This window comes from Adelges cooleyi, unplaced genomic scaffold (assembly GCF_023614345.1).
Source record: "Adelges cooleyi isolate 19-005CV unplaced genomic scaffold, UGA_ACOO_1.1 ACOO_flye_CR_arks_rails_tigmint_CR_PRNA_247, whole genome shotgun sequence".
Classification (NCBI taxonomy): domain Eukaryota; kingdom Metazoa; phylum Arthropoda; class Insecta; order Hemiptera; family Adelgidae; genus Adelges; species Adelges cooleyi.
Window position 1 is genome coordinate 10,434,050 of NW_026095912.1, and position 17,106 is coordinate 10,451,155.

Here is a 17,106-nt window from a genome sequence, read left to right on the forward strand (position 1 = left end):
TTAATTATAACATTCTGCTTTCAATTGATAGACAAATCAAACATGTAGGGTGCTATTTATGTTTTAAAAATAGGTAATCTTAAAAACTACCTTTTTAATAATAATTTTGTACCTCAATATTAAATATAATTTTTGATAATTAATTAATATACATAATGTAGGTTTTATATAACACTTTTTATGCTAACACAATTATATTATAGAAAAAGTTAGCGTATAGCGTGAAATTTGCGTTGTTCTGTAATTCAAATTAGATCCTCTTCGTATAATTGAATTTGCATTTGTAAGAATAATATTTAAACAAATGATTATTGTACAAATTGTATTTGTACTGAATAAAAGATTTATTAAAAAAAAACTAAAAGTAATTATTCAAAACTGGTTAACATTTTTAGAAATGTATTCTTAACTAAAAAAGTAAACTAAATGTATACGATATTGATAGTGTTTTACGTTAAACGATCACTCTGTACGTTTAACAATAAAGATTTCGTTTGAAACTCTAGTTATAGTTCAACTATAAAACGTACAGGCAAATTTATTCCAAATTAAACGTAGATCGTTCCGTCTAAATATTACATTATCATTATTATTAAAACGGGTAATCGGTGTATTGTCGCCCGGGGCGAATCATCTTCCTCCCCTTTGGGGCCGTAACAAGGTCGTTGACCACCCTTGCTGGTCACTGTTCTTATACATAGGTAATATATTTAAACTTCTACAATACATATACATATATATACACATATTATACAGAGTGTTCGTCGTATGCCGTGTGTTTATGTGTCGTATTTGTGTGTGTGTGTGTGTCTGCGTGTAGGCGGCAACGGCGGCGGCGGCCGTGGTCCGTCAATAACTCCACCGCGTGCTCGCGCCATCGATATAGCGTTGCAGATGCAGCGCGACTACACCACCGCTGCCGCCGCCGCCGCCGCCACCGTATCGCCCTTCGCCGTCGACGACAGAGGCGGCCCACCCTTTATATATAACGTAACGCCAAAGCAGTTAAGCGAAACATTCGGCCGGCGCTACATGTACGTCGTGGCACGTGACTCGGACCGACCGTCGGAGGAGGTGCCGTATCGTCGGTTATTCGAATAATTCGTTTTATTTTTTTTCCCTTCGTATTTTCTCGAGTACTTACGCATTGGTAGTGGAAATATTTTTTTTTCCAGTGAATTTTACCCTCCCCGTCTCTCGGCCGTCCACGAATTACGATACACCACCGCAAGCGGTTACCGCGTGGTCGTCCGCGGACATGCCGCCGGCGCGACACCGTCTTCCGCGTCACGTCCGCCGTTATCACGGTCACGGTTACCACTCGCAGCATACCGCGGCCGGGCCACGGTGCTATGGCTTCTAACTGATAAGAAAACGCCGATCAAATCTTAATTGTGCGTTAATCCGCTCTGCCGACGTAACCACCGGCTTAAGCTGTTGCGATAAGAAGAAAAATCCGAAAAATGCAAACCGAACAATATCCGTTTCCGCCGCCCATGGACACCATCCAACAGTACGTGGGTCCGTTCAGGCTGGAAAAGACACTGGGCAAAGGGCAGACCGGTAAGTCGACTCGATGAGTATTATTTTTGAATATTAGAAAATCGGCTCGGAAACGCCGACAATATTTATTTAGTCGCATTGTACCCACGCTGACATGTCATTGCCGAAAGTATTTGTAAACCATCCATTGCTCTATTCGGAAAATATCATTTAAATTTGTCCCATTTGCTTATACTTACTTCACTTAACGCTTATATATATATTTTAATGTTTATATAAAAATACATATAACCCGGCCTCGCTATCAGACGTTTAGATAGTACAATCAAACATAGATAGTGTGTGTGTTTTTGTTGTGTTGATAGTACAGTATGACGCCATTGTTATTATTTGCGTATGCGAAACAATGTTTGAGAGAACCCAGATTTTTATTTAATGTCCGATTCATTTTAATAATGCAATAAAATGCATAAATCTTGTTCAATACTAAACATTTGTTGGGTTATAATTAAAAACTCACAGACTTTGGATTTTTTGAATTCTATTTAATTCAGGTTTGAACTTTTTTTCTATAAGCTTTGACAGTTTAAACAGTCTTCAAGTAGAATAAAAAAAAAAAGATGGCATATAATAGCCTCTCTTCAATTACAATACCTAGTTAATCCTATTAATGGTCGAAGTTCTTAAAGCCAAAATGGAACAGTATAAAAAGTGCATTTAGAATTAAAAAAACGGAACAAAGGCTTTTAAAGCATGGTTCATTTGCCATTAAACAGAACAACTATATTATGTTATATAAAACCGCCTTTTTAGTTTTGTAATTTATAATACATTATTAGTTTAAGTCTTTAACTGTTTTAATCTGGCAGAGGAAAAATCTCAAAAATGAAAAGAGTGTTTTGTTTCTTTAACAGGTCTTAAAGGTTTGACCAGAATAAAAATTATTTTATATGTTCTCTATAGAATATTATAACTAAATTAAAATGCAGAGTTTGCTTAGCAGCGGTGGTTTAACATGTTCACGCTAAGATATTTGAATTAAAGTAACGTCTGGACACGATTATTTATTATGATTATTATAGTCTTTAAATTAAAATTAAGCTATAGCAGTCAAATCATTTTAAACCTTATAGACAACTACTTTACACTTATATAAATGCCTGTGCCAATTCCACAACAGTAGAAAAACATAAGTATAATGTAAAAACTGGACCATTTTACAGGCATTGTCTATACACGGAGAAAATTTCATAGACGAACTAAAATTATGGTGAATATGTGGACACAAATTTGTATTGTTCAAACATGTATTTTATATAATAGAAATATAAAAGCTTGATTCATTGACTAAAACCAAGCTAATACTAGCCAAATTGAAGCATACATTTTATAAATAAATGTTTTAATTAAAAACTTAAATGTATAAAGCAACGTTCATACTTTAAGTTCAACTGTGAGAAAATGGTGTAATAATATGTTTATCCAAGCACACTCTACTCACCCGATCTACATTTGCTAATTTTTATTGCCCATAAACTTTTAAAATCGTACTTTTAAAAAGCATAATAATAAAATGTACTTCAATTTAAAATGTATCACTCGATTGTGACTATATAGGCTTAGTCATAATCAAATGTATAAGTGATCAAAGAAACGATTTCATCGGGTAAACACTGCTGAAATTTAAATTTGTTTTTATACACATAAATATGAAATTATCATTAAAAAAACGTGTGCACTCGAACAATTATTTGTTTTAAAATTTTATTATTTTAAGTGAAATGTAATAAAATTTAAAGAATACCGCTTGAAAAAGTTGATGAGTAAATAAATTAGTTCTATGAGAAGAATGATTTTATACAAAAGTATGGAAACAATAAGAGATTGTATTGTACTAAAGTTTACAAGAAAAATCTTCTCAGCTTTATAATGCCAAAAAATTAACATTATTTTGAGCCTGTACACGGTAGTTAATGCATCACCTTGTAGAATCTCTTTAACTTTTGGAAACACTAATTTGTATAAACAATCAGATATATACGACTGTTAAGTATAAACAATGCGTTTAACAAATTATACGACTAGGATAAATGTCGTTTTCAACTGGGTTATATTTGTGAAAAAAAAATATGTGTCAATAAAATTAATCTTAGCCGGCTCTCTGTGTAGGCAATCATTACAACGTTCCGGCGTATTGTACTGTTTACATATTTTTTGTTCATTTTCATATGCATTTCAAGGGTAAAACATATACAGGCTATAAAATATTTTTAAACGATAAATCTGAGATCTAACAAGCTTTATAAAAAGAACAAAAAGCTGGATGACGATTATATATTATAATACAACTAATCATTATTGTTATTATTATCATCATAGAAGTCGACATACTAATAAAGTTAAAACTAAAATTATCAATACTGTTGTACAATGTACATATAAGAAAATCAATACGAAACATACTATAATATGAGTACTCACTTTTATTAAAAAATAAACATGAATAATTGAAACAAAATAACGTGACCATCAAACAAAAATTTTAAATGTATTACTTAGGATAAAAATTACAAGTATAATGTTATACATCAAGAAAAATTCCGTTGCATATTACTATTAATAATCGACATTCTAATCATTTCGGCATTGATTCGAGAAATAGTTAGCTATTCCTATAATAATAAACCGAAGAAACTGTTTTAGTTTGTAACAATATATTATGCTTCTTGATCAATTATATTGGAGTAAGTTAAATTAGTATAAAATCTGCATATTTGATGTAATTTTACCATTTTTCATCATATCAGAATAATTGATTTGTTTGCTACTCCACTGGAAAGTAAATTAAGAAAACTCGCATAACGATTATGGGATGACTTATTAGGGTATCGCTGAGGAATTTATCGTTCCTATACACTGTACAGGAAATAGGAATATGCCTAGGATTTCCGTTGCTATTATAGGAGTCTTAAGTAGTCTGATAGGACTCGACTAGTTCTACGTTGTCTAAATTCTGAATACAGCCAAAACTTGAACCATTAATAATTATCATTTAATTTAATTTGGAAATTATATTCTGTCCAAATTTTGGTACAGCTGTGCTTCCTTAGATTTCGAGAGGTTTTTTTTTTTATATAAATATTTATACCTTAGACACATTGTACTTACAGTGTGTATAGCTTGTGCGCTCACTATTACTTACTCAATAGTTAAAGGCCTAAATAAAGGTAACTCCGCAATTCCGCTATGTACATATTGCATTTTGCCTTTTTTTATTAACATATATGAAAATATAATTCTGAATAACCACAATTATTTCACAAAGCCTGGATAGGTTGATACGAAAAAAAAAATATGTTTAACTTGATGGCGATCAGAACGAAAAACGTCAAAACAACCCTGAAAAATGATAAATGTACAACGTATCCTAATGTATAATACATAATGTATTATACAATAATATTGTGTTTTTCCCAAACGCATTCATGCATATACTTTTTATGTGTAAGTAATCTTTAATGATACTGCTGTAACCGTTTGTTGTTGTACAGTACAAAAGCATATTATAACTGTTACTGTTCGCGCAAAAGTAAGTGATAAGATTTTTTGAAACTTTTAAAAAACTTAACACATTCGGTCGACCCGGCGTTGTCTCGTTACTGTCTGCGAGTTCTATCTGCCTTGTAAATATTAAATAAAATATGCATGTAAACGTTATTTGCCTTTCCATTAGCATCATAGTCTAAATGGTGGTTAGAGTTAGATTACGTTTATTTTATTTCTTCTCATTTAGGCTAAAGTGTGGTTTTCTTAATGTATTCCACCAATAGTTCACAGAAGTATATGAATTATGTATGAATGTATGTAATTTATATTAACTATAAAATATAAAAAATAAAATTAATAGTTTTACCTATTAGTGTTTTACGAGTGAGATATAATATGTATTTAGTAAAAATATATAACCAAAATTACAAAAAAAAAAATGTATTGATTTTTATCTTATTTTTCATTGATAAAGAAGACTTGACTACTGAATTTGCATTTTTGATAATATATTATAAATGTTACACAGTACACTACACTACTTAGTAGCTTCACCTTACAATTCAAATTCAACCCCTTAACTCAAAATGTCTACCAAAAATAAAAATAAAAAGTCAATGATATTTTTTGTTTTTCATACTATATATTGGCTTTCATGTTGATTTTTAATTTGAAAAATATATCAATTTTTGGTGTCGAGTAAGACTTTTTAACTTTTGGTCCTATACATTACCTATCGTTGTTGTAGAATGTCTGTTTAAGAGAACGCTACACACACAGCTTTCTAGTGTTAAAACATACTTACGCAGAATGCGTTTTATTCACCCTCTAATAATTTTAGAGCAAAATACCTATGACAAAAAAAAAAAAAATCACATATTTTACATTTATATAACAGTTATACCTTTTTTCGACCTTATTATTTTCAAAATCGGACATGACGTTGTCTTGAAAATGTTCTTATCTTTTGATTTTTTCATGTGATTTTGCTCTAAAACAACCATGGACCTAGTAAAACGCATTCTGCGTAGCTATGTTTGGCTAAAACATTTTTTTTAAATCGCTGTCAAGGATGCTATGATAATCCAAAAAAATGAATGTAATACTTAAAAAAAAGTCTTAATTACTGAACTAACAATTACATATCATAGTTGGAATATATATAGAAAAAAATAGTCCAATAATTAAAAAATACTGATAGAACCAATAAAAAACACAATGTAGATTAATAATACCGTTTTTGTAATGTATCCAATTAAATTTAATAGTAATAAAATAACTGTAAAAATGGTTTAATAACCTTGTTGTCGAAGCCTTATCTCAATAAAAACAAAATTAAAAAAAGTAATCTCGGGGCAGACAAAAATAACTTTTTAATATGATTATTTCGTCATTTAGTTTATGCTCTTTTTAATTCTTTGTGATAATAATTTGGAAACTCAATCAAGCCAACGTCACGGATGACAAATTGTTCTAAACATTTTTCAGCGCTGGCTTTCCTTCTCTAACTGGCCGTAACTTTTAAATAAGTTAAAAAAACATTTTTCTGTCATAATAATATGATGATCACATATTTTGGTATAATATAATTTAATAGAAAATAATCTGTTTGCCAGTGTAAGATATTTGTACTGAGAACTTTGCATATATTTCGTAAATATGTATTAGTAATTCTTGCATCGTTTCAATTATTAAGTGAGCCTGTTAAGTTGTGTGATAAAAAGGATAAGTAAAAAAATAAATATGCTTTAACCGTGTTAGGTATGACATAATATATTTAAATGTTCATCGAATGACAAGCGTGATTCGAGTAGCAGCAGCTTAATCTTTTTATCCAAATGCAAACATCGTTTTTTTTTGTCTATACTTACGGTTTATTCGTCATCCCAAAATCAGATTTGCTTTACTTACACTTCATTACCCAAACACCGCAGTGTTTAACAAACCGAAACGGGTGTAGTAATTATAGTTTGTGACAGGCGACAGTTATGAATAGTTATACATCCTAACAGACCCTTTATCATAAGATATATATATATTTTTTTTATTTCTGCTTTAAATAAAAAACAAATAATTGTTAAATTAACGTCAATACTGTTAACATAACTAATTTAAAAATTAAAAAAAAACAACAAATTTAAAGTAACTAATATGTTTAACTAAAGTAAATTATACAATATTATTGTATCCGTTAATTTATGTTAGTTAGGACTCTTGAGTGTAAATGTATAGCTTTTTTTTTTAATATTGGATGTCGGAAAATATAATAATACGCAGATACGTAAATAAATTTTATATTTTTACTTAACATTTTTATTTATTTATAAAAATAAATCTGTAGTTTATCTAAAAGTAACACAACATTGTGTTTTTAAACCCTCGACTTGTTGTCACGCGTGTTGACAGACTGCACAAGTTGTGTCCGATTCTTTAAAACTTTTCACTTTCTTGTCTTACATCTCATACAAATGAGGTTGGTGAATATAATCTTTTTTCTCCATCGTTCCATTTATATCTACTCCTTACGCTTTTATATTTACTATTAATATGAATGCCTATTTATTTTTAGTCTAAACCTTCCTCTTTAAAATAAAAAAACCTAATTTATTAACATCAGTTCCTTATTGCTAAATGATTTACAAATTGTATTATTAGAAAGCCCTTATATCTCATGATTTGATGTTTTGATTATTTTTTCTATTCCACCAAAACATCGTATTCATTCCTAAAAACCTCATCCTGTTTTACTATTTCATTTTCCTATCTTCTTTTTTCTGCTATTGGCGCAACTTTCAAAATCCCTTTTATGTATTCTCTCTAAACTAGTCAGACCATATACGTATCCATTATCAACGTTCTCATTTCAGCTACTTCCAGCTTTCTTTCATAAATCTTACAAAAATTGTACATTATTGCTGACCGTACACCGTACTTAAGTTATATTACTTTTCAACTACGAGTATTAGGTTTCTTTTCAGAATCCAAAAATAAAACATATTAAAATGAAAGTCATAATGCGGTAACTGCACATTACCTACAACGTTGTCATATCGCCAAACGTGTATGGCCAAGTAGATTAATGTAATCCGTTTAATGGAGTCCGAAGGTAGAAGCATAACTTATTGACGTATTGGGCAATAATTAAATTAACTAGTACGGCCGGTTTTAACAGCTAAATTATTTAGAGGTACTCCACGTCGCGTCAAATGGAATAAATTACTCTTTTACAGATAATATTAAACAAACGCCACTTTCGCGGGTATACCTGCATAAACAATGATGTATTCAAATTGGATTAAAGCGGATGAAATTGAAAATATCGGATTGCCTCTGCAAAGCTGTAATTTTGGTTGTTAATAATAATTTCTGACCGTCGAACCTCATAAACGAATACTTTTGATTACATAGTAATAACAGTTGTGTTTGCACGGTTAACGCACACAAAGACTAAACTAGATAGCTATGCAAACTACCCTCAGAGCAAATACATTAATAACACCTAAGACTAACCATAACGCGACGAAATCCGTTTAAAGTTTAACGTCTTAAAGTGAATTAAATTCATTAGTGGTTACGGATGAAATACATTGTGGCCTATATTTGACTATTATTGTACGTTGTAATATAGCACTTTTGACGCCGTTACCGAATTGAACGAGTATTCTCATTTCAGTTTTTTCAAACAAATTAAACAAGTTAACAAACAAATTGCAAATTACCTTTTTAACGAAATAAAGTCCATATACGCTTTACGGCTAAAAAACCTTTTATCTCGAACAAATTTCAAGACAAACGACGAAATATAACTAAAAACGAGCGATTAAAACTTTTGAAGGTCATCCGCTAGTCGGAAATCAAAGGACTAGCATTTCGCAATAGCTTTATAATCGACTTTTACGCTTTTTTCCATTTAACAAAAACAAATAATAGCATACTTACCGCGGTTTGGCGTATTCTTTTACAAACGATTAACTAAAAAGATCATTAAAATACATCTTCTAAACCGTCAACATATTTTGAATATACTCTCAATAAATTATAACATGTAGGTAAATGAAACAATTACGTTAATTTTAATACAATTTAAACCCCTTTTTCAGTTTTAACTTAGTTTAATAATTTGTCTAATATTCTAAAATAAATAAAAAATATGAAAGTACCCGTTTTTAACTGCAAATTAACATGAGGCAATTCGTTAAGTTGATAATAATCATTTTTAACATGACTTAGTTAACTTTGAATTTAATATATGTATTTCATTAACTTAAAAAAAGTAATATATATTATTACTTGTTCAGACTTGATGACAGTACGACTTATTAATTAGAATGCAAAATTTGGACTGTAAAGTAAATCGATTATAAAAGTCAGTTAAAAATTAAAACATAGTTTTATAATGTCAATATTATAATAATTCAAAACAATTAAGATGACTTCCTCTCAAATATCATATTGAATAATGCGATTTGAACGTTATTAAAAATGTTCAAAACAATTTATTCTACATCAGGTTATATTAAACCTGATGAACCTTTATATTAGAGTAACAATAAAAACTTGACGCGTCTATAATATTTTAAACTTAATATGTTTTTACATATCAAATAGGCCATAAACAATTTCGCGTGTCGCTAATTGCAATTTTCAATCCAGAAAATATACCTTGGTTATATTTTAGTTACCGTGCTGTAGATTCGAGGAAACATCTAGTATATTAGAAGTATTCGTGAACCATTATTTAAATGATGATAATGTTGGCAGGGATTTTGCTTAGTAACATAAAACGTGCGGTCAATATCCGTGTAAATGATTCAACAACAGTGTTTTGGTAAATAACTCGATTATGCATTCAAACTGTACTCGAAAATAACAACTCTAAGTAACAGTTTTCGCCAAGACTAAGTCGCATACGTTTTCATTATTCAAATGATACGTGTCGATGTATCAATAATTTATGAGACAAGGTTTATCACAGACAAATGTATTATTTAAAATATCATGGTACTTTATACACATTATAACATAATGTGCAATATGGGCAACAGCATCTTCAATAAATGGGTCGTTTATTGTAAAAGTGATGTAACTCCAAATTTTTAAAATATGCATATGTTTGCTTAGTTGAGTCACGTTTAGTCACATCTTTTATTATAAAAGAGAAGCAACTTTAATAAATGCAAAAATAAATAAAAAATAGAAAAAACATAATGAATACATGTATTGTTGTGTATACACATGAATTTACAAAAAGCTCGTTATTTAAAAATTCAATTACAAGGAGATAATTCACTTTTACATTGAACAAACAAAAATATATTTTTTTTTTGTATTTATTATTTAAATAAGTAAGAAATGTCCAAACCTATGTGTGTGTGTGTACATCGTCTCCAAAACGACTAGACTTCTCGATCGGATCTTTATACCAACACATAGTGTTGAATACAACACTAAATAATAATAATATTGAATGTTAAAGTTACGACTTGCGTTAGTTATTATTTCATATTTGTGCATCATTACATACATCAAGTACAAAATGGCAGTTTACCATATTATTTTACAAACATATAGTTTAACAGGTACATAAAATCCTTTTGAATAAGATAATGAAACATAATAACAAAGGTAACTTCTATAATTGATGGGTCTAGTGGTGAAACCAATTTAATCACAAAACTTGAAACACGAATTTAAAATTTTCAATATGTAAATGTATGAAAATATCGGATAAATTTTATTTGTGTTGTAAATGTTATTTATTTGTAGAAAAGTATAATGAATAACATGTTTCAAAAAAAAAAAAATACATAGTGATTCAATAACTATGAACCAGTCAAGATCTTAAAAGTTTAAAAAATTATTAAAACTTTAAAAGTTAAAAGACAAGTTATTAGACTTAATAATTTCTTCATAGTAAAATCGCAAAATGTTGTTAATAATCGTAAATTTGTATTGTATTATCAGTACAATTTTAACCTATAATTATCATAAACTTATTTTTCTACCAATAGCCTATAGATAATAATAACAAGTAAATCAGCACATCTGAAACAATTTGAAATATAAATAAGTACTGTAAGAAGTTAGCAAAGTTGGGTCAAAGCAATAGAAAAATAGTCATCACAATCAAACGCTTCGAAGCAAATCTGATAATGGTAAGGATGTTTTTAAATGTTCTGGATCTTAATACAGATGTAGTGTATTTAATAATTGGAATATGTAATTATTAAAGTTTTAATAGGTAATAGAGCTTAAGAAATAATTAAACAATTTTAACTATTTGGTATTTATGATACAAAGTAAAAACTACAAATTATTTTTCCGGGAACAAGAGTGAATAACTCGAAGTTGATAATTCTGTGTAATGAATAGGGAACGAGAAAAAACAATAACATTTTAATGAAAAATTCCTCGCAAGTTGTCCGACACTTACTTGAAATGTTGTCAAGAAGAAGCAATATCTCGATAGGATTTACAAGGAATTCAATCCGTAGGTAAAATTAATTTTGACCTACTTTATAATCCGTTTCCGACTTGTTTTGGACCAGATTTTCCACGTATACCATTTGTGTTGTATTTTGTAACAACAACATTCCAATATTATTCCTCTGGGAGCTCCGTACAATATTTTTTACGGTAATTTTGAAAATGTAAAGCTCCACCCGTCAAGTATTCGCACTACAAGTCTAATGTAATTTAATACAAATACGTATTTTGGCCCTAAGATTGTCTACCGACGCACAAGCTATACGACGTGTTATTTGACTGAAGAATACTCATCTTTCACGAAATCGCTTTTCGAATAACTCTTTCCGTTTGTTAAAAAAAGTATAGAGTTTGCGAAAAAGAACACCTTTAGGTAGAGTTGCGTTATACAAAACTTAATGTCATTAAAGTCGGGTCTACATAAAATACGTTTAAATAAAATCTGCAGGCATTATAAACGGTTTCCGACTTTCCGTATAAAATAGATCAGCAACGAAACAATATGGATCAAATCAGAGTTGAGATTTGCCCTCTCAGCGATTCATTTTTTTGGTATACATAGTTTTATATCCCTTGGGACCCAAACACAAACTCTTACATATTTATAGCTGACGCAGGGGTTTTTGCTTTTAGTTATCCGAATTTGTAACGGCAGTGCGGGTTTTTAAATTCGGCGCGTTAATCCAAAATCGATATTTATGACTTCCATAGCTGTAGTTGAGATAACCGCAGTTCTTCTGCTTTCCGGGTCCAGCGACGCTTTTTAATGCATCCTATTTACACGAGGGATTTCCGGAATTCAGTGGGTTATTCTACCACATATTTAAGTGTGATTCTCAATCGGTTTTTTGATTTTTTTCAACATTTTGTGATCATTTTTATAATTTTCTTTTACAAATATTTTATTACTATTTACTTTATTTTTTGGAAAACACGTCACATCACTTTGCCGTTCGACAGCACATACAAGCTGATACTATTATTATAAAGAACAGAATATGTTTTGCTAAAAGCATAATATAATAAAAAAGCACAATACAAATTTGAAAATATCGTAAAAATTAGACAAAATTAAACAGTTTATTTCAATTAGTTTATAGCTTATTACCAAAGGAGTAATTGTAATGTATCAGAGTTATTTTTAAGAGATAATATATCTTGAAAAAAAATTGTTTTTAGCAACAAACAAAATAAAATTTAGACTTTTATGTTTCTTTTAATTTTCAATTAATTCTATTTGTGCTAGTGACGTGCACGCACTTATCATGACTAGTTGTATTACTTTATCTCCTGTATGTGAATATAGTTTGGGGTGGACTAAAAAATAATTTTTCTGACCTGATACTCACTTGTGTGTTGTGTACACATTGTGTACGTTACCCATCACCGTCACTGAATTGATGTCAAGGTTCTACAAAATTAGGGTCGGTAAATACTACATTTTGATATTTATATTCACTGTGTATTGTGTAATTCTTACCCCTTAAATAGTTATAGAATGTTGTGCACTAGATTATTGAACTGTAATATAAGTGTCGTTCATTGCAAAAGTGAAATATCTCTTTATAATTGAATTTTGAAATAACGAGCTTTTTTGACTAAATGTGATTTTGTTAAAATAAAATTTGTATATTTTAAAAATTTGGAGTTACATCACTTTTATAATGAACGACCCATGTAGTATATTATATTAAGGCACTCAAAGTACTGCCAGTGTAAAATTCTGCGAGTTGCTGTACTTGTGTAAACATAATATAAGTTTTACAAACCACTACTGGGTGATTACCATATTTTGACGTTTGTCGTAAGCAAGGAGGTTTTTATTCTTATTGATTTTTGCGTTGACTTGATGCTTTTGTGAAGATTTGATTTGTGCCGTTTTGTGCTGAATAGCAGAAGAACCAAAAAAAATAATAATAATAAAACAGAGCGAATCCCTTGGCTCCAATCCTTGGCTTAATTTTGCGTCTGTTGACGTGGTTTTGCTAAAGCTGCGATTCGTTGAACTTTATCTAAATAATTGTTTTATTCTAATAATTTCTTTGAATGACCGTCGAATAATTGTTTTTTTTAGTCGATTAAAAAATGCCCAACACTGACTATACTAAATGCTATTTTAGCTATGTTTTTTTTTCTTCAAAAACTGGGTGAAAATGATTTTATTTGTGAACTAAATACGTTGTTCGTTTTGATTGTCGCCAGGATTAACTCGAGTGAACAAAATAATTTAAAACAAAGATAGTGAGAGAAAAGCATTAACGAATTACCGTGGGTATTTAATAAGTCAATTCGGGAGATTAATCCAGTTTTTATGGCTTTGCCCGTTTGGTCGACTGCGCTTTACACCGTTCCTTTGCCGCCGTTTAAACTCCCGGATGAGTTGCTATAAATTATGTCCATTGTAGCATATCAACTACACACATATGTTTGTATGAACACAAATTGAACACATATGTTTGAATGCTTAAGAATTATTATGATCGGCCAGAGTCATAATTGTAACCAAGTATACACTAGCCGTTCTCGAATATCTTACACGTTTAAAAAGCCTAAGAGTTGGGTTTCAAAGGATATGGAATTTTTTTTACCGCGTTTCAGCGTACAGCAACTGAACCGATTGAAACCACTGTGCTTCATCAAGTTTTCACAAAGTTTATAACACATTCCAGTGTTAACGTGCTAAAAAGTTTTACTTTCAAACGAGCGGTTCGCATAATCAAAGAAGCGCGCAACGAGGCCGAACACCCTACCCGCCTTTTCTTAATTATTATTATCATACGTTTGGTTTCTTCAGGAAAAACTTTGGACCGTTACACGCCATATACGTTATAACACTAACGACACATTGGCTACGAAAATAAATAATTATATGCATAGATTTCTCGCCGAATAAATAATAATGTATATTGTATATCATGTAATTGCTGTATCGGTAAATGCATACCATGAAAATCTATTTGGCAAACTACCAACTGTATGCCTGCCGGATATAATATATTTATTATTTGTATATTTTCTTCTTGAATATAAATTTACCTAAAAAATCCTAAAATCCTCTCAAAAAAAATAATAAACTAAAAAAAATACTTCATACTACTTAATATGTTTTTAGATATTAGAACATCAGATGTCGGAAAAACTATTTTTAAATTGAAAATAATCTTAACAATTACTTATTATTTTTGAGTAAAAGTAGGAAGAGAGGTTTAAACTTTAAAAGCAACTAACAATCGATATAAATACATTACTCGAATAATTTGGGAACCTAGGAAACACAGTATAAACTAATAAAGACAAGAAATTATACATTTCTCTTTCTTTTTCAAAACTAAAATAAACAATTTTTCATTGTGAAACTGAAACGTTTGATATAATTTATCTCGTGATGACATTATTCATAATAATTTCATTTATAATGGTCAAGAATGCTAACATCCCGTTTATTTTAATTACTCTTGACGAAACATGTGTTTTAGACAGTCATTTTTTAAATACACAGACTGTGTTTAGATTCATGGGTTAAATTTACATCCAACTTTCAGTGATGCATTAATGCAGTGATCTTTTCATTCCTGTTCGACTATAGGAATATGCAGTTGACCAGACTAAAAAACCAAATATATACTATCATCAGCCCATTTAGCTACCATTTAGCTAGTTGTTTAATGATATAAAAACATCTAACATGTCAACATTTCATAAAACTACATGAAAAAAATTGTAATTCCAATAAATAACAATGATATTATTTTGGCTTTAATGTGGAGTTGAGAAGGTGTTGTTTTTTTTCATTTTATTATAAAACGCTGGACCGATTTGTTAAGTAGCAAGTCTATAAATTAGATAGATAAATATACTTTCGAACACCAAACCTTAAACGTACAATCGAGAAACACGCCAAAAAATGAATAATTCATGTTTAAACTTAAAATTACGGCACGATACAGATATTAGAAAAATATTTGAATCCCTTCCAAACATGGATATTTTTTGGATATAGTACCAATAAAAGTAAAACCCCAAAAAAGTATCATTAGCCCTTATCCCATTTTCCCTTAGGAGGGTTAAAAACTTTTTTCTTAATTTGATTTTTTTGTAAAGTTTTGGGACCTAGATACAATCTAAAAATAATATACAGCTTTTAAAACAGTGTTTCCCAACCTTATAGACACTATGGACCACTCAGGAAAACTTGCAATCAGTTGCGAACTACCTCTACACCATGCGAACCTCTAATTTTGAGCAAATAAACTATTTTATAGAGTCTGTAACATAATATACAATTTATTCAAAAATCTGAAGGTAAAATGCTTGCTTATAAACTAAATAAAAACTAAAAGAATGATTTATATTTCTACTTATTGATATTTTCTTATTGCGATTTTTGTTGATATTTTATTATTTTTGTTTTGCAGGTAGGATCAGGGTAAATAGTCAGTTTTTAATTTTTGAAAAACATTTTTTTTAATATTATAACATTTCTCATAGACCAGACCAATATAATTGTTCAGCAAACTATTATACATTGAAAAAGATTATGAAAATATAAGTTATCATTAAAAAAATACCGAATTCGCACTTTTGGAGGAAAATCCAAACAATTAAATTACTCGTTTATAAACACATAATATTTTATTGGCTGTAAAATAATTTATTTTTATATTCAATACTTTTTATTATCCACCGTGCTATGTTTTAGGCTTTTGCTCTACTGTAAATTTTTTTATACCGGCGTTCCACCCTTTGCTAATAAATTATATACTATTAATAACTTAAAGGCCGTGCGTGTTTTTGGTTTACTCATACCGGAGTGCTCGCGATGCGGTTTGGTAATAAATCTCTTGGCTCTCTTATCCGGCTGTCTAATGGTAATTGTTTACCGTCGTACCCCTTGTCCGGATTGACTTCACAGGACGAATTCGTCATGGATTAACTACGACGCCGACTATGTGCATAGCCAATGATAAGATACTTACAGGTATTCGTCATACACAGTGTGGTGTTGGAATGCACAACATTCACATTTCACTGTTGTTGTCGGCGGCGAACAGGAAAAGGGGAAGAATCGTACGTTATATTGATCAGACCCCGGTTATAATGGACCGGCCGTGAGGTTACTACGGTAGGGAACGAGAGCTGCTGCCGGCACCGCCTATGCTGTAGCGGCTAACGGCACGCGCGTGGAAAACGACCGGCAGTCCCGGAAAATGTCCCTTAGGCGGGTGTTAAAGGCTTGTGTACTTGCAGTAAAGCGATAGGCCGCAAAGGTGTTTCATTATCCAAAATCTACAGTGTGCGCCATTGGTCGCGTGGTTTAAGTTTTGTTCGTGCACGGACAGCGGACAGACTAGTCTCCGGTTTCGTCGTCGTTTAGTGAAATACTGAAATATGTATATATATATATATTTATCTACAAAGTTTGTCATAGTAGTGTTTACTACTATAGTTGTTACTTGTAGTAATGTCGTATTTATGAAAACGGTAAGAAGTCATAACTTTAAGTGTCGTTTACCAGTAAATGATTGTTTTGAACATATTAATGTGTACGCAAAATAGACAAAAGCAGAAGGG

The 17,106-nt window shown here is 30.4% G+C and overlaps 1 protein-coding gene across 3 annotated transcripts in view; it reads left to right on the top strand.

Annotated features, from left to right (window-relative positions):
• Positions 1-1,022: 1,022 nt before the first annotated feature.
• Positions 1,023-17,106, top strand: part of LOC126836837 (serine/threonine-protein kinase BRSK2) — a 56,104-nt gene continuing 40,020 nt past the window's right edge. For all 3 annotated transcript variants that reach the window (XM_050570491.1, XM_050570492.1, XM_050570493.1), the window contains exon 1: positions 1,023-1,563. In XM_050570491.1, coding sequence (XP_050426448.1) covers positions 1,464-1,563 — 100 coding nt within the window. In that variant the 5' untranslated portion in view covers positions 1,023-1,463. The remainder of the gene's footprint in view (positions 1,564-17,106) is intronic.